At 36.8% G+C, this 18915-nt stretch overlaps 1 protein-coding gene across 1 annotated transcript in view; it reads right to left on the bottom strand.

Moving 5' to 3' along the window:
- The window catches only part of TNKS2 (tankyrase 2), a 32705-nt gene that overhangs the window by 11815 nt on the left and 1975 nt on the right, over positions 1-18915 (bottom strand). Inside the window, exons 2-19 of the mRNA XM_076338750.1 lie at positions 14395-14619; positions 13325-13420; positions 12971-13007; positions 12573-12648; positions 11136-11230; positions 9890-9956; positions 8001-8187; positions 6943-7064; positions 6336-6427; positions 6170-6248; positions 4972-5143; positions 4180-4259; positions 3602-3747; positions 3006-3171; positions 2475-2694; positions 1951-2060; positions 1068-1256; positions 40-292 (exon numbers count right to left, since the gene is read on the bottom strand). Coding sequence (XP_076194865.1) covers positions 40-292; positions 1068-1256; positions 1951-2060; positions 2475-2694; positions 3006-3171; positions 3602-3747; positions 4180-4259; positions 4972-5143; positions 6170-6248; positions 6336-6427; positions 6943-7064; positions 8001-8187; positions 9890-9956; positions 11136-11230; positions 12573-12648; positions 12971-13007; positions 13325-13420; positions 14395-14619 — 2412 coding nt within the window. The remainder of the gene's footprint in view (positions 1-39; positions 293-1067; positions 1257-1950; positions 2061-2474; positions 2695-3005; positions 3172-3601; positions 3748-4179; positions 4260-4971; positions 5144-6169; positions 6249-6335; positions 6428-6942; positions 7065-8000; positions 8188-9889; positions 9957-11135; positions 11231-12572; positions 12649-12970; positions 13008-13324; positions 13421-14394; positions 14620-18915) is intronic.

Raw genomic sequence — 18915 nt, 5'->3', positions numbered from 1 at the left:
GTAGAAAATGTTACTCATTCTTCACTGAGAAAGTCTCACCTTCTTTCTTCTCCAGAACAGTAGCTCCCTCTGCACTGTTTGTACCAACAACAGAAGGAAGTTCAGAAAAACTACCAGATAAGTTGTCAAGACTACTTGCAGCAGACAGACTGGATGGACTGGATGGAACAGAAGACAGGGAATCAGCTGTAGAACCTGTAGACTGAGACACACTTATAACCTGAGGTTTGTAGCAAGTCGGTAAGGCGGAAGGAGGCATTGCCGCTGTCAATAATGCGCTGACATCATCTGCCTAAATAGCAGAAAACAATTTATTAAAACACTTTTATACAATGTATTTTCCTGGAATGCATTATCATTATTCCAGACTTCTTAAGTATACTGCAAAATAAATACATACATATTGGAAAAGTATGCATTTTACAACGCAGTGTACAAATGGCCTTTTGTGCCAACAGCATACACAAAACTGTAAAATGTTTATAAATAAAAACGGTAATAAGATAAAAAGCAAAGACTTCAGTATTTCTAAAAAACTTTAGGGACAGTTAAACAGAATTCATTTCCTAGGAAAAACGAACAAAAGCTTCTACTGGCAACCAGAATTTATAAAACAAAACAGTTACTCTGAGTGTAGCTTTGAATTGTATTATCATACTTAGAAAAAACCCACTCAAAAACTTAACAGCCAGATAGTTTCCTAAATTTATGTTGCTACAAAATTTGCTTACATTTTATTGCCACAATTTTTGTATTAGTCAAACTATAAGTACCGAATTAAAAGCATCAAATTGCAAGCATGAATTCCTTTTGTTGTTGTGGTTTCCGCCCCCTCCCTTACTCCATCTTGAAATAAGAAGTCTTGAGCAATAAAATATTTAAAGAAGGCTTATAAAGGCTCTACTGACTTTCCTTACTAGGCACATACAAACACCAGAGAAACCACAGTATTTTAAATTTTGCAGAAGTTGCCGTATTACTGGTTTTTTTTTTAAGGATAGTTTTTAAATGAGCTGCCACAAATGGCAGGTAAGTACAGATTTCCCAAAAACAGCCCCATCACTTACAGTAACCAGGTCCAATGGCGTTTGTCCTTCTTGGTTTTTCAGAGTAGGATCAGCTCCATGTGCCAGTAACAAGGCACAAAGCTGCGTCCTTCCTTTCTGGGCTGCTTCATGCAGAGGTGTGAAAGCCCATTTGTCCGTAGCATTCACACATGCGTTATACTTTATAAGTAAAGCTGCTACATCAACATGCTGGAAAATAAAAACACCTGTTAAATTCCAAGGTACCACAGCACATTAAACTAACTCGGAACTATTACTGATACTTCTCTATAATCCTCATTCTGAATTTTCTTAGGATACGTTTACTTTCTAATCATGATTAAAAAAAAAAAGTATTAAACCAAGGTGTTTTCTTCCTCACCTATAACATACCAGTAAAAAGTTAAGGTTTCTTCTCTTGTGAGAAAAGGACAGACTACAACAGAATCCAAAATCCAGGGGAATCTGAAGGAAAAAAGCCTGAATCTGAACTTCCAGTTTGGAAAGTACTCCAACTGTTTTGATTAAAGACTTGATCCAAGCACAAAGATCCAGGAAGTCCACAAAAACAATTAGTGTCTCAACACCAGCCAAATAAGTGAAAATGAGAACTTGCTGATAAAATTTGGCTGGCTGCTGGCTTTCTAAGTGTTCATGTTCAGAAAACTCAATTCTGTAAATGCCAACCATGATTTTACAGATTCAGAAGAGTCTTCACCTATACAATGAGCTGACTATGATTGAATTATTTTTTTTGCATTTTACAAATAAGATTACATTACAACTCAATGGCAAAAGCTTTCTAGAGAGTATTGGCTCACAATGCTGTCAATGAAATGTATCACTTTTACTTGTTTGGGGTTTTTTTAAATAAATAAAGCCTCAGAAAGTTTGAGATATTTACCCCGTAAGATGCCGCATTATGCAGAGGAATCAAACCCCCTTTATCCTGTGCATTCACATCTGCTCCATGCTGTAATAGGTACTCTGCAACCTCCAAATTGTTGTAACCAGCTGGAAGGTTGCAAAAGGACAGAATAAACAGAACATATTAAAAAAACATCCTCAACAGGTTGCAGAGAAGTAATAATTCACTTAAATTACTTGAAAGTTAAGATGTCAATCCCAGTGAGGACAGTGTATTATCTATTAGTGGAGATAGCTTCATCCTATTTAAGAGTATTTGGTTTTAAGAACCTCTGCCAATAAACAATAAAAGAGCCTCTTTGGCTAGAGAGAATAGGAAATTAAAGTCATTAGAGTTAAACAGTTTAGAAGAGGAACATAAGGTTAATATACATTTTTTTTTTTTTAAGAGAAAATATGGAATCCTCTAGCTTGAGGCTACACTTTAAACTTGCTTAGACATAGAAAGTTCAGCCACAGTAACTAATAACTCTGATCAAACCCGTTAATTAAAACACTGACCTGCTAAATGTAGTGGTGTTGAATGCCGTCCTTGTGTGTCCCGACAGTTGACATTGTCAGGTGAACACAGCTTTTTTACTCGGGCCAAACAACCTTTCTTCGCAGCATCTAGTAGAGCTGCATCTCCTCTAAGTAGGTCTTGAATATCAGTATCACCATCTTTAACAAGGTCTAGAGGAGTATTTCCATCTCTGTTTTTCTTTGTAGGGTCAGCTCCGTGCTGTGCACATCAAAAACAGGTCGTAAGTATGTAAGTAGAATAAACACATTACATCTTAGGCATCTTATGCCTTATTGAGCAAATATTCTGACACATATTCTCTCTGAAGGCTATCCTTCAGAGAGAGCCTTCCATTTACTGTGTGAGAAAGGACAAAATAGTTGCTAATAGTATCCCTTTTACTGAAAACATAGTTAACTACAATCATTTAGAAACCACAAAACACAAATCAATTTCTCAAAGAAGTCCAATCACATTTCAGACTGAACAAGAAAGAAAAGAAAGTAACGTCTCTCCAGCATATGTAATACCTGTAACAGGAGTTTGCAAATCTCGTATTTTCCTTTTGCTGCAGCTTCATGCAAGGGAGTGAATTTCCACAAGTCAGCTACATTGACAACTGCACCATGTTTAACCAGCAGTTCTGCAACTTCATAGTGACCATATGAACAAGCATTATGTAAAGGGACGAGTCCTCTGCAAACAATTAAAAAAAAAGGAGAAAAATTGTCTTTAAAAATTGGGTGCTTTTTCACAAAGTGATATAACAAAACACAGTGCACCTTCAGCAATCAAACCATAACAAAAACATTTATTTTTTTTAAATTTTCCACAATCGTCTATTATAGTAGGAATATCTACTGCCAAAGTGGTAAAAACGCAATCAGCAGTGGCACTGAAGAGAAGTAAAAACACAGGGCCAGAGAAATTCTTGACGCTCTAGTCTCAAGTACTGCAAAATGCTTTTGTGGATATTCTAAACAGCTTCATTCTAACAGAACTTTCCATGAAAATAAAAAAATTGAATGTCTGAAGCAAGATGGGATGCTTATCAGCTAGCAATATTCAAGAGCTGACAGATATCAGCAGTTACAATTGCCAAGAAAATATACATTTGAGTATTTACCCCTTATCTTTTGCATGCACATCAGCTCCATGCTGAAGAAGATATTCGACAACGGATACCCTATTATATCCAGCTGCAAAATGAAGCGGTGTAGACTGACGTCCTTCAATATCTCTGCAGTTCACACTTTGAACTGTACATAGTTTCTGTGAAATCCCCAAAAGAAAACATACATCACTATATATAGTATTGGCACACTTTTAGTTTAGTCATAAAATGTTGTTATACACATCTGATTTTGAAAAATTGTTTTCATTAAAAGAAAGTTTATTTCTTCATTTATTTTTACATAAAACCTTTATTTTTCACAGATTGTGTCCCAAGAAAAAAATAATTAAATACTCCCTCCTTCCAAATCCACACCTGTGACTTCTTATTTACGCTTTTTATATAAGACAAACTTCTGGAGGTGGTGAACATTACTTTTTGTCATCTGTAATATTTGTGCAATACAAAGGTTTTAAGGACAGGGGTCACAACTCTAAAGCAGTCAGTGAAGGGCTGTTCCATTGCTTGTTTTCAGAAATTATAGTTTGGGATATAATTCCCTCTTATTTTTAGGACAGGTTTAAGCTTACTTTTACAGTATCCACATCTCCAGCCTTTGCAGCCTCCAGCAACTGTCGATCTGCATCAGAATTACCTAATGGGATACCTTCTGCAAAATAAATGAGGTTGCGTGACAGGTAAGTGTATGTATTTGAAGGAATTTGTTAAGACAGAAAATCATTTGAGTATTTCAAGGATTTACCTTAAAAAAAGTTAACCAATTATAGACAAGTTTTGCCTTTTCTTACTATCTACGACTGTAGCTATTAGCTCTAACAGTTTTCCAAAGTTGCCTTTAGCAACACGCTTCCTATCCATTTTGAAGCACTGTGGAACCAACTAAACATTCTTATTTCAGTTTCAAAATTAGACTGTACCAAGAAGCTTACCTATGTGTATAATGTCCAAACCTTACTCTTGAAAATCCATATGCCCTGTTGCCTCTGCTCACAAATGCAAAGCAGCCATTTTTTGCTTTTGAAACTCATTTTCTACTTACAAGATTCCCTCCTTCCTACATCAGGATTTTTCCAAAATGATTCCAGGTGGCTAGACCATGAAACATTCTGAGCATCTCTGACAATCTGTGTAGCTGAATACTAGAGAGTAAACGATATTGTTAACTACACCTAGAGCAGGCACTCTCCCTGTGGATGCGGTTATGGAATAAGAACTGCACAACCCAGTACTGTCTTTTGTAGAAAGTAAATTTTTTTTTTTTGCGCTTGTGTTCACTATTATTTCTTGACAGCACTTGAAATGGCAAGTAAAATGAAGCACCACATTACTTCAGAAGTGGATCCCGAATAAGTCAGTTGTACCTTGTAGTAGCTGTTGCACACTTTCAGTCCCCATTTGTAAGGCTGTAAAGCCCTGCAGAGACACAATGGAAGGATCGCATCCAGAACTCAGCAGCAACCTGCATGTCTGAAGATGACCACAATGTGCTGCTCTATGAAGAGAGGTCTGGCCAAGATTATCTAATGCATTAACCTAAAAATAACACAGACAAGAAATACCACCATCAAACTTAATATTAAAGCTGTTTTCATTGCTGACTGGGAGAGTTTCACCAGTATTCTTCTTACCTTAATTAAAAGAACGTATTCAGTGTATTTCCAAAGGTCATGACATTTCAAAAGATAAAATTTAAACAAAAGCAGTTCATAAAGTTGTAACTACATTTACTGAGGAAGAATAGCCCCCTTTTAGAGGCATGTGAATAATCCAGCGTAAACAAACAGTTACAGCAATTTTACCACATACAGAGGTAGGCCATTATTTTGCTCATGGCAGCACGAATCTTCAGTGCCAATATGTAGAACAGCTTTTACCTGCATTGGCTTATTGTGGTCTTTCAGATTGAGGACTTTCTATGTGTTTCAGTCAAAGTGTATTTAACAATTTAAAACTCTGCACCCAAAGGTTATTTGTATTCCCTACTGTTCCTCTGTTTTTGATCATTGCTTCGGAAACTTCACAGCAGTCAGGCTGTAATCAAATTTACATGAGAGAGATTCAACTCCTAGTTTTGGAGGATTCATGCATTATAGAGAGCATCCCCTTTCCACTTTTTCTTTTTGTGGAAATTTGAACTAAACACTGTGTTATGATTTAACATTTTGCCTCCACTGTCATTTTTACTGCACACATCACGTAAAGTCTACCTGTTTTACAGTTCAGTCTAGCTTCTTGTTGTTCATATATATCCCCTATTTTTTTCTTCCTTAAGCATTTCATTACTACTGCTGGACAATGAAGCACTGAATAAGACACTCTACGAGCTTTCAGTTAACAGTGAGAAGAACTATATAAAATAGGACCAAAACAATGATGATACCTCAATGTATAGGACTGTACTGATGGATTGATGGCCTATGTCTTAAGTGTATAATCTACAACCTTCCAAAATGAATTATGTTAGAAAAGTCTGTCTATTCAGCTGTCCATTCTCATGCTATAAGAACCTATATAGTAGGCAAACCTCAACAAAAAAAAAGCATGAATAGTAACTCATACCTTAGCTTCATGTTTCACAACTACTTCAACAACATCGTTATGAGCCTTTTCTGATGCCACATGCAGAGGAGTCAAGAAGCTTTAAAAAAAAAAAAGAATAATTCAAAATGTATTTTGCAAAATCTTCTAAACAAACACTTAGGAGTATTCATTTGTAACCGCTTACTCTTTTGTTTTTTCGTTGATGTTGGCTCCTTTCCTCAGCAGCAATTCACATACTTGTTTTCTCTTAGGATATGGAGACGCAGCAGCACAGTGCTGAGAACATTAAAAATTGTAAGCATTAACAACTAGCTAGCAATATACAGGTTTTACTGCTTGCTGATCAACTGGCAGTTAAGAGCTGGTTGGGTGCAAAGTCAACAGAGAAAAACCCCCAAACATGTAGAAGCTTATTAATTCAGGAGATTCCACATGGGCTTTTGGATTTACTCTGGTATTTTCCAGAGCTCCCTCTCCAATAATTGCTGGAAACCTTCAAGCTTTACAAACAAAGCTAACATACGTAGCTTGCTGTTGCTTAAAACGAAACTATTCTACAGAAACACAGTCATTTAGACAACCTAAATTAAACAGGCAATTAGGATTAGTCTTAACATTAACCTTAAGAACAAAATATTAATCAATGTTATTTGTTTAACTAGACACTGGATATTCCAGGTTGGTCTGAATTACACTGTTTGACACTGACATTTTTAGTTCTAAACTATTACCTAGTCTGTTTAGGTCAGCCACAATATATGCAAAATAATTAACAAATCCTGAGATATTACCAATGCTGTCTCATGTGTTTGAGGATGCTTGAAGTTCACCGTCTCCAAAGAAAGATGTTTCTTTATACGAGCTACATCTGATTCTCTCGCAGCCTGTAGCAGTGAGTGACCTTTGAATTCATCTTTAAAAAGAAATACATACATACCAGAAGGTTATACTCCTTAACTCAAGAAGGATCAAGAGGATTGTTTCTTTCAGTTAGATAAAAATATTCATTTTATTCAGCAGACCACGGTGCAGACATTTCCAACTCAGACTTAAGCTTTTACATCACTTGACAGAACTTGTTAGCTAAGTCAAAACACTACAGGAATTTGCTTTTTTTCTAAACCAAAGCCAGAGACATCCAAACTAGCTGAACAAGATCTATTTCACTCACCACTGTTCTAGGTTCCACTCTTCGCATGTGTACCAATTCAAGCATATATAAATCTCTACTTCTGACCTGTCTTTGGAAAGCCATTTCTAGATGCTAACATGAAGTCTAATGTAGTATTTACTGGTAATTTTTGTATGTATCCCAGAAAGTTATTGTTTGACCACTCAAGGACAGAATTTGAGGGCATTCTTTTCAGCTCCTCAAGTTTACTGGACAAAAATCAATGCCTTTCATCAATTTCTTTGAACTTACAGCGATTGTGGCATACTCAAACATATTCAGCATTCTAAACAGTTATGTTTTTTCGTTCCTTCAAACAAAACACAGTGGAATAAAAATGAATATTGCAACAGTCTTGATGTGATGACAGGAGCAAGTATGGAAAATGAAAGTGTACTGACAAGGTCGTGAGGGAACGCATGTATTCAGGGAATAAAAGCTACAAAAACCCACCACAACCACATGACTATAAAACTGACAATAAAATTATTTTAAATGCCTACATTCAGGAAATCTAGCAATCTCAAATTATAAACAGTGAAATGTACTGTCCAACATTGCACAATTGCTTGGAAAGTGTAGCATTTTCCAAATCTGATTTCTGGCAGGTCACTGTCTAGGGAACCTACGTACACATTACAATCTATAACTGTAGAACTGATCACACTTTATACTCACATGCTAATCGTTCTTTTAATTGGGGTGTTGGAGCCAAATCAATGGTGCTTTTGTTGTGACAGTTCAACAGTGTTGGGTCAGCACCATAACTTAACAAAAGAGAACATACTTCCACCCTGTTCTTAGAAGCTGCTTCATGCAGAGGGGTGAATTGCCACAGATCCATTGCATTCACACATGCTCCATGCTTGAAAGGGAAAGGGGTAAAAAAGATGCAGTATCAAAACCGGATCATTAGAAAAAGACTTCTGTCATTAGTTTCAATGCAGTACACTGTTAAAATAAAAATCAATGCTTGTACGCAAACTGTATCCAAGACATTCTCCAGACATTCATTTTCAATATAACACAACATTTCAGCACATTGCAGTTTTTTATCCTCTAGTGTCTCACAGGTACATTCAAAGCAGCCGAAGGCAGGCTAGTCTCTTCAGGCTTTCTCTAGTATCTCTAAAAGGAGAGTAGCTCTGCTACAGGTCAAATTGGAGAAAGAACCTAATTCATATACTCCAAATCACCTTTGAACAAGTTCCTGTTTCTTGTTGCTCTAGAAAAAGTCTAGAGTGAGCAGTTGCACTAAGATAAATACATGTTCTGTGAATACCCTCAAGATATGAATGCCAAGATATCTAGAAGGAGATAGGCGCTCAAAGTTGACTTCAATTCAAAACATTTAAGTATGAGGTCCTGTAAGTAATACTCTTGGATGATTAATATCTGTGTAATTCTTCTCCAGTAACATTCTATATGCACCTTGAGTTCTGTCTGTAAGCAAGTCTGATAGGACATGCTCCTTTCCATTGCTCCTGTTAAAGCTGTAGTGCTTTGCAAAATATAATTCAAGATTCACCGGAGCAGAAATCCAACAGGGAATACAACTCGAGCTTAACAGTTAAGACACACATTAGTGTCTAGGCAAAGAGGGGGTTTTTTGTCTAGTACCACAACTGTAAAGCTTCACTTTACAATTGGCCTCTGAAGTAAAAAAAAAAAAAAAATCTTGACTATTCATACTTACTACAGTATATGCTCATTGCAATAATTTTTTACTTAATTTTTGCTAAACAAATATAAAGACACATGGAATTAGTGGGGCCTGAGACATACAGGATAGAACAACAGCACCTATTCCCTGAGCATCCAAACATCTAGAGTTATCTAAGAGAACACCCCCAGCTGTTATAATGATCATGATTTGCTGTAGCAGCTGAGAATGGGCAGAGTTCAAAAGTCCCTTGGCGGACAACACTCTCAGATTTTTGCAGGCCACATCTTTGAGCCACTAGTTTTATGTGCATCATACTTTATTTTCAAGATTAACATAATCCAGATAAACCACTTCAGTTCTAAGAGTTCACTTACGTTAGTAAAATTGACACATTTTTCTTTCTTTGGGTGAAGGCTACAATTCAGAGCCAGAATTGATGTTGTAAAGTTCATTCCCTCAAGACACTGATTACTCTTTAATTTTAAAACATTTACGATCTTTACCAGTATTCTTTTCAAAGAATCTGACACCTTTCTGTCTTCTGAAAGACTTTTCTATTGTCAAACTCACAATATTGCTCAGTTTTTGTGGATTTTTTTTGGGTGAGGGTGGGAAGGTTGAGATAAGAAGTACTTACTTGGTGGTACAAAAACATTCAACTTTGGAGCAGAGGGAATTAAAAACAGAAAGCACGTTTATAAGGAAAAAGCTTCTCTGCAAGCAGAAGATTCTGTAGCTCCGGCTTAACAATCACTAACTAACATGTAGAGCAAAAGCAATCTATCATACTTTAAGTTTTGTAAATTTAAGTACAAAGTAAATAAAAAAATGCAACTTGCATTAATCTACCATAAACTATTCTTATTTAATAATACGCAATTTAATCTCTTCAAAGACCAACCTTTACTAGAAGCTCTGTTACTTCATAATGACCATAGGAACAGGCATTGTGAAGTGGCACCAAATCTCTATATAGGAGAGAAAGGGGGAGGAGGATTATCTTAGTAGGCATATTTCAATTCCAAATGCATCTATAACATTCCAAATGGTACTACATTGCATCTTGAACATTTTACAAAAATATCATCAGAGATGTTCAAATGAAGTTGAGGGGAAATAAGAAGCTGAGGAAGAACCCAGAAAATCCCATCAGTATTTTTCAGAAGATGAGAAATTAATTGCACTGTCTTACTGCAAATGAAATGGTTCCGCTCAGACTCGGAACCCTAAGCAGGAAGAACTATCTGCAGGGGATTTTCAGGAGTGACAGTAATTACTTCCTTTTTCACAAGTACATTGCTGTAAGATTATCTTCTCCCTTGGAAACTAAAGAAGTCTTATTGGCTAATGTTTAAGTAACTGTACAATATTCTACAGTAAGAGCAGAGCTACAGAGGTTTTAAAGCCAGCTTCATACTCTCTCAAACCCAGTCGTCTTAGGAGCAAGGGAGAAATTGCCAAAAGTGAATTCTTTCACTGTGGGCTAGTAAGGGAGAAATGACAAAAGTGAATTCCCACCCCAAGGAGACAATTAAAGCTGTCTGATCGGGCAGCTATTTATGTAGCTGTGAAGTGATCCTAGGAAAAAGAAGGAATAAGAGTTTGTTTTCCATAATCTTTAACGTACATAAATACACATATTAAAAATAGGTTTTTCATTATATTTTATGTAAGTAAATAAACTTAGCATGTCTATATTTCACTACATTTCCTGACATAACAACCAAATGCTTGAAAATGTAGTCCAAATAAAACCTCTGGGAAACAGATCTTCAATTTTTATCACATTCCTTGCAAAAAGAAGTGCAGAAACTTAAAAGTAGAAAGAAAATTAAGATTGATTCAACCATTGAAATATTTGCTGACTTCACGGTGGTGTATGAACGTATTTTATTAAACAAGAGAGAATAGTTTGGCTAGTGATACCTAAAAGGCAGCATGTTCTATGGTCAGCTCAATTTGGATTCTACTGATTCACAAGTCTTAAGCCTGTACACTTTGCATTTTTGTCATAACAGAAAGCTTAAAGATGGCATAATGGTCTCAAGTGAGAAATTCTTCATGGTTAATATAGTATTACTATTCTTTACTTCTTCTCAATTTTTAACAAATTCTGTTTATTCTGAACAAAGGAAAAATGAACCTACCCTTTATCCTTAGCATGTACGTCAGCCCCATGTTGCAGTAAGAGCTGTACTATTTTTACACGGTTATACCCAGCTGCTAAATGTAAAGGAGTAGACTGAAATGACAGAATGTAGAAGTAATCAGTAACACAAAATCAAGGGCTGATTTTATTTTTTTTTTTTCAAAACTTGTTAACAGTACTAATTACTGAAGTCCTTAAAATACTTGCAACATTAAAGAAAACCAGAGTGTTTGAATCAGACATTTGATAACTATGTTCACTGTTTACTGACTACTCTCGCAGTCATCATAAACACAAATCCTGAATTTATTCCATCACTAACACATTCTGGCAACGAAGGCCCTCCTAAAGGATTTTTGAGTCCTGCAGTCCATTTTTGTCTTTTAGCCTACTATAACTATAAATACTTTGCTGGGACAAACTATGTCCCTTGTGAAAGGTGAAATAAGACGGCCGTTAGAAACAATGACTGCTAAATTATAAAGAGGTCTCCCTGCCAATTAATAGATTAAGTTTAGAAATTATCAACAGACATTGTTATCCACAACTGTGAGTGCAATAAGTTAGTGGGGTGTGGGGGAAACTTAATCTTCTCTTCTAAATTCTCACCCTCCACAGAGCAGTCAGATAGCTGCTCTATGATCCTTTTCTAGCAAACCCACTCAAGCATACCCATCAGCAGCACCAAGGGCAGAGCTACAAATTAGTGAAGAGAAATCTTATCCTCTTCATTTACAAACCCATCAACTGAACTGGGTTTATATAGTTCCTGGAGAATTAGTCTCGTAACTAGAAGGTGAGAAAATAGAGATGCATAGGTATTTTGGAGATCCCAGTATCTTACCACAAAGCCTTAAACAGGGAAACTCATTCGAACAAAACTTAAGCGAATGAGTACACATACCTAATGAGAACGAGGATGCCAAAATTTGATACTTAATAATCTGAACCTTCGGTAGGCTAGGGGCTGAACCCAGGAGACTATCAGAACTTTTAGAATGGAGATTTTGAACATTCTTTCACATAGTTCTTTACCAATACTTGTAGAGATGAACAGTTTGTTCCTGAAACAGCAGCAATAACTTGCCCAGGGTATATGGCAAATAAGGGGCCTGTGTACATCTCTTCACGATAGGGACAAGAATCTATGAAAAGGCCTCCCTTCTTTATCACTGCAGATATGAAGGTCAGACAGAAGTTCCAACTGAAAAGGTGTTTGTTTATTGCTCCTAGATGGAAATACCTACGTCGTCCTTTTAAGGTTAAACAAACAAACAAAAACAGCTAGCTGCTAGAGAGGCACAATCTTATTTCCCCACATATATTAAAGAAAATAGATAGATTCTATGTTTAACATTCTTAAAATCCGGTCAAACAATAACTGTGAAACATGTAAGAGTGAACTAATTTTAAATCAGGTTTTAAACAAAAATACCTTTCTGCCATCACTTGCGTGACAGTTAACATTTAATGGTGTAAGAAGAGACATCATCTTTTCTTCATTTCCACTCCTGAAAAACAAGATATGGAACGGGCAGAATTCTTTTTATTCCAGTTTTTAGTAGCTTATTATGGTTTTATATTTTCCCTTGCTATAATGTTCAGCAGATCTGTTCTGAAGTAACACATTCATTTCTGTATTGTCAGCATTAAAGGGAAAGCAAAAATGCATTTATATAATTATTTTTGTAGCTTTCTTCACAGATAACAGCCAAAGCTTAGCATCTAGATGGAATGCCAGCTCAGAAGCCAACATATATATTCATTACATACAAACCCCCAGACAATTCTGAAAATATAATTGAATTCCAGATATCTTCCAAACATGCATACCTGGCACTTTCTAACAGTTCATCTTTCTTGTATTCACCTGGAAGACAAAAGGGAGTTTCTTTAGTTGTTAAATAAATATCTATATACGTGAAGTTCACTACTTATCCTCCTCTTCCAAAATTTTAGAGAACATAAATGCTAAAAATTTGACAGTCCATTACCAAACTAACACAATAAACTATTTATCCAGAACACATCCTGTGACTGAGATGATGAAGGCCATATGGGAATTTCTGTTTAGAATTATACAACAGAGAGAAGTTAAAGTAATATCAGAAAGAAAATACCCAAAATACCGCATTACATTCATTCGACTGTTATGAGTCATAACGTAATCTAAAGATTATCACTTACCAGTCAGCACTGCTTTTGCAGACGGGTCTGCTAAATCCAAAGCTGTTCTTCCATCTGTGTTCCGGATGGTTGGTTCAGCACCATGCTGCAGCAGTACTACAAAATGCCAAAGTTTTCCATGAGAAAACAATTCTGCAAGACAAGGCTTATGAGATGTATCATTACTGTAAGCCGTAAGCAACAAAAGAAACATCCAGTTACTGATCCTAACTTCCCCTCTCAAATTTTTAATGTCAGAATTCCTTAATGTCAGCTGTCAACAGTTTAACTAGTGAAACACACCTGGACACATTTCATGAGAAAAAAGCAGAGCAGAAATGGAACAACCACAGACTGGCAGGAGGCAATCTCAGTTGAAAGACTGTGACTGACACACCACAAAAAACGGTAGCTGCTTCCCATCAGCTCCAGAGCATGCTGCCTCAAATGCACAAGTGACTATGCCCTAAACTGTACACAGCAGTAGCAGGCCATGCATCTTGCACTGACGTTGGGGCCAAACAGGCGATGTTATATATACAACTCTCCAGTTGTGCTCCTTAATAAAGTAAATGGGAGCAAACCACCTAATCAAAAAATTAGTTTCTTGAACACATATCTAACTTTCTACCCCTTCCTACCCCTTAAGAACTGTGTCAGCAAAACAAGTGGTCAATATAATTGAAGTTTAGCTCCTATCCTTAGCTAATTTAACACGGCTGCTACACATAGAGACAGAATGAATCCATTATTAAAACCAGTTTTGTTCTTTCCATTGCACTGTGAGTAGCAGCAGAAGGCAGCCTAAGAGTCTAGGATGAAGTAGAAAAGAATCTAGCTCCACCACGTCACTCTAAAGCTCTTTCCCCATGATGTCAATGTGAACCTTTATACTTAGGCAATTATCAAAAACAGATCTAAAAACTTGTTTCTTATAAAACTGGCATATGGATTTAAGTTTATGAAAGATTTTTCGTTTTAGTCCTTATATCAGCCATAGCTTCAGAGAGTAAAAAGGGTCTTTAAAAAGTTCTTGATTTTTCACAGTGAAAAGAAATGAGTCAGTCACAGGAAGAGTGGGAGGAAATTACCAATGCAGACATCTGTCTTGCCCTTAATGGCAGCTTCATGAAGGGGAGTGTAATTCCAATTATCCCGAGCGTTAGGATCTGCACCATGCCGCAAGAGAAGATTGACAACTTCGGCATGACCAAAAGAGCAAGCGTTGTGAAGAGGAATAAGGCCTCCATCATCTCGTGCGTGGACATTGGCACCACTTTGAAGTAAATATTCAACTACATCCTTCCGACCAAAACCTGGAAGAGATAAAGAACTCTGTTCCATCTGCTAGAGAGGAAAGGTGTTGGGGTGGGGTAAGAGTATTCCCTGTCCTACATACACAGATTAAAACAACAAACTTAGTTAACAGTAACCACTCTAAATAACAATCACAACAGGCATTCTTTACTAAAGGAGCATTTACACATTTACAAACTTGGTTTTTGAAACCCCTAAAAATTAGATTAAAATCAGTAGAAAAATAATATTCGAGATTACTGGAACAATGAATATCTTGATAGGGCCCCATGAGTCAACAGCTTCTTGAAAACATGACAAAAAGAACAAAACACTGACAACAAAACCTCTTTTTTAGTCACTTTATATGGCTATTAAACTGAACAATATTTTGTATGATACTCTGCCAATCCACAGCCAGTTTGTGGCAGGACCAATAGATGAGCCCTGGGAACAGTAAGGATGAGACTGGCTACAAGCCAATGCATGTACAATTCACATTCTAAGCTTTTAAAAAAAAGATTCATATAAGACGAAAAGAATTTACAGAAACACTTTGCTTGCTTTTTAAAAAAAGCAAGTAAGCAGCACTGCTCTCAGGTTAAAACTAGAAGCATGGCTATTTGCTTTCTATAGAATAATTAACATAACGTGCACACAGTTTCCATCTTTGAAATGATCACTTAAGAAAACCCTTAGGGACATAAGAAGTTTATCTGAGACCATCCTCTACTGAAAAAATTTATTATGAGAGTATGCACAACCATAATTTAAAGATATTCATAATATATCTTTTCAGTGATGCCTAAAATTATTATAAATATTTGATAATGACTGATGCACAAAAATGCTCTTACACATTCTGAGGCATTTTTTCACAACCCTGTCATTCAAGTTAGTAGACAGCAAAAAACCATGCCGACTTGCACATTTGGGGCCAGAAACACATCATAAATAAGGTAGTTGCTCTTATAAGCCAAATTCTATAGCTACTATTGTTTAATTTCAGCTGTATCTTGCACATTTATATAACAGCAAATAAACCAGGACATCAAACTTATAAACTGTATCTGTATTTTCTCTAATCTCTTCACAAGAAGCCAGAATAACTTAGGACTTCTGCCTGTAGCCATTATGCCCGTCTGGTTACGTTCCAAAGGCCACTGCCTACAGAAATCCCTCAAAGGTTTCATGAAGGTCTCTTTGGGTCTTGGGGATTATTAGGGCAGGTAAGAGCTGTATTTTTGTACATATCAGACTTGTGCCAAATACCTTCTCAGAAATAACCCGTGTGCGCAGGACTTGGCCTTCCGTGCTTTAAATATCCGAGTTGCAAACCGTTTTCCTGAAGAGATCAAGAACTGAGTGGGGATGAAGTCTCAAGCTTTTCCCTCAGACGGAACATCACACCGCTGCCAACACCAGTGATACTCAGAGTGCAGCAGTTTTAAACTTTGTTGCAAATCATCCCTGGAAGGTCAGTAGGTAGGGAGAAGTCCCTGCAACCGTAACCTACAAATGATGTTCATTCCTGATAACTACACAGCATTTCAGTGACAAAGTCACAGAAGCATATGAGAAGTGTCAGCGTTTTAGTTACAACTGAACTTCTTAGTTTTCCTTGAGTTGCAACTCAACTTTTTCATAGCATGTTCTTCACTAAACCTGACTATTCAGTAAATCCTTCTCCCAGGATGACAGCAACTGAAATCCTGGAGCAAGAAGCACTTTCACCTTCGGTATTCAGAGCTCAGAAAAGAAACATTGCCATTATTAAGCAATTTCTGGAACCTACTTGCTGAGAGGAGATCTCGTATACAAGCTGTATATGCCAAAGATAAAAAGGCCAGGAAATGTATTCAGAAAAGCCTTGGTTAAATTCTCTCTTTCCTCCTCTTCCCTCAGAAGTCTGGTAAGGAACCACATTCCCCACAGACTTCTGATTATTATAAAAATAATTTTATGTGAAACTTTTTAATCCCAGAATGAACTCTAAGATATTTTCAAGTAACAGTCACAAGACTATACTGGTGATGTGCTTCAATTCTTCAAAATACATTATTAATAATACAAATCTTAGCTTGCTAGCACCTTGACTTTGACAGAACCACATACTGTACAGCAAATTCACTTTTTAGTCTCAACATGACAGTTACCCATTTTATAAGTAACAGAAGGCACCCTGCCTGTCCTAACAGAGAACAGGAGCTCAGCACACTTGAGATGAGAACTGGATCAGACGTATGGTCCATGCAAAAACAATTTATCTGCACAGGCACAGTAAGCCATATTCACGGCGCGTGCATGCATATTTCTGCTGCCAAAAAAATCAGTATCTATACAACATATACCCATGCAGCCATATTGTCTACATAGGAAATTATATGCAGCATATTTCTCATTCTGAAATGAATTTAGCTTTCATAACTAGATATTATAAATATTGTTATTTTTCTTAAATGCGTCCTCCTGAATTTTTCTTATGTCTTCAAAGTTTCAAAAAATTCTGTTTCTAGTTTGAATGTATACTCAAAATTTGCTAAATTCTTCGAGGATCTACTCAGATGAGACTTTTCCCAAGTGCCAGAGTCCTGCAAACACATCAAAGCTGTTATTTGCTGACAGACTGCTTGGTATCTTCTTTCAGTACTGAAAAAGGTTTTCCAGAACTGCTTTAGTTATGTTAGAAAAGCCTCTGATCAAATTCTCTGTCCAGAAGTTACACATCTGGTAGCTAAACATCACTCATCCTTGTGCAGAAAGCATTCCTGTCCCTCAAAGCTTTGATGTATAGCCATGTTTTTGAATGTAAAATGCCAACCTTAGCAGGAATCAATACCATAATTGAAAATCAGCTGCAGTAAACCTCATTATAGGCATAGAGGATTCACCTGGATGCCCCCTAGGATCAACTAGAGCAATCATAGGTTCATGAGCAACCCATAGCTTCTCTCTGCGCAAAGCCTGCATCCATTCGGAAAATACCCTAACTATAGCAACACACCTAAACTACCTGTCATTATTTTAATGTTGAGACAGGCTCATCTGCATCACACCAATTTTTGTAACTTCTCTTCAGCACTGAGTGCACAGCAGGGATTCCTGACTTCCTTATGGAAGCATCTGTACAAGAGGGCACCACATATGGAAAGAGAAGTATTTTCTCATTATTTTCTAAAGGATGTATGTGTACAGAAGAGGTGACCAAACTCTCTATGATGGTCTCTCCCTCCTCTCTCGTTTTCACTGAGAGTGGAAAGAGGGGACAGCCTTTGCTGACACAGGGGAAGGGAGCCGCTACCTACTGCAACAGTTCCTCTTTGCCATTAGTCCACTGCCACAAAAACAATTTCAACACTTAAAAACCAAAAAAATACACTGTCATTTTTAAGGGGTGGGAGGTTTTTTTTTTGGCTCTTAAGCTTCTACCGAGAGACCAACTAAATGGTATCACAGCTTGCAACTATGCAAGATAACTGTCTCATCATCATGAACACTTTATTTCTTACTGCAAAGTAGAAGGGCTACTCAGGGCCTCCAGCTGACACTCTTCTACCATCTATGACAGCGGAGTAGCTCACTACAGTTGTTCCCCAAAAAGTTACAAACTTTTAGCTGACAAATCCTGAATATTAATCACAACAGAAACTTATAACTGTATATATTTTTTTAAAAAAAGTATTTATTTATTTACAGCCACTGTTGTGTCATAATTGACAGTCACCTAATTTTGATGGGATGAAAAGCTACAAAACAACTGAGCTCCGATTCTTCTCCCCTGCCCCAGGCATTCATTTTTTCGATGAATTTTAGTTTGCAGGAAGGGCATTTTGGTTCCTGCCGAGCCCCTAAAACCTTGTGACACTTTCAAGTTTGACATACACTGTGATGAAAAGGACTGACTTGAGGAAGTATATGCAGCTTATGGTGAGAGAGGACTGAGCCTATTATGTTATGAAGGGTGGTGGGCCCTTGACTTAAGCTTCACTACAACTTATCTACCATACACACAATTGTGTACTACAAAATCCAAAGAGCAACCTTCACCAAGATCCCAGTATGTATTAGTTCTAATAATGACACATGCCCAAGGAGAGCTTGCAGTATATTTTAATATATTTTAAAATCCACCTTTACAAAACGACACATAGAAAAAAGAGGAATTTGTTTGAATTCTTTAAATTGCTATTTAAGATATGGGAAAAGACTTAAAAAATGGAACCCAAGTTCAGACCCCAGAATGCCACTAAAAAAAGAAAAAAGGGCAATACAAAACCTATCTTCATATTTCAGCTCAACCTCTTCCATAAAACAAG

Source organism: Aptenodytes patagonicus, chromosome 5 (genome assembly GCF_965638725.1).
Source record: "Aptenodytes patagonicus chromosome 5, bAptPat1.pri.cur, whole genome shotgun sequence".
NCBI lineage: Eukaryota > Metazoa > Chordata > Aves > Sphenisciformes > Spheniscidae > Aptenodytes > Aptenodytes patagonicus.
Note: the sequence above shows the minus strand (reverse complement) of the source record. Positions and strands in the feature narration are given on the sequence as shown.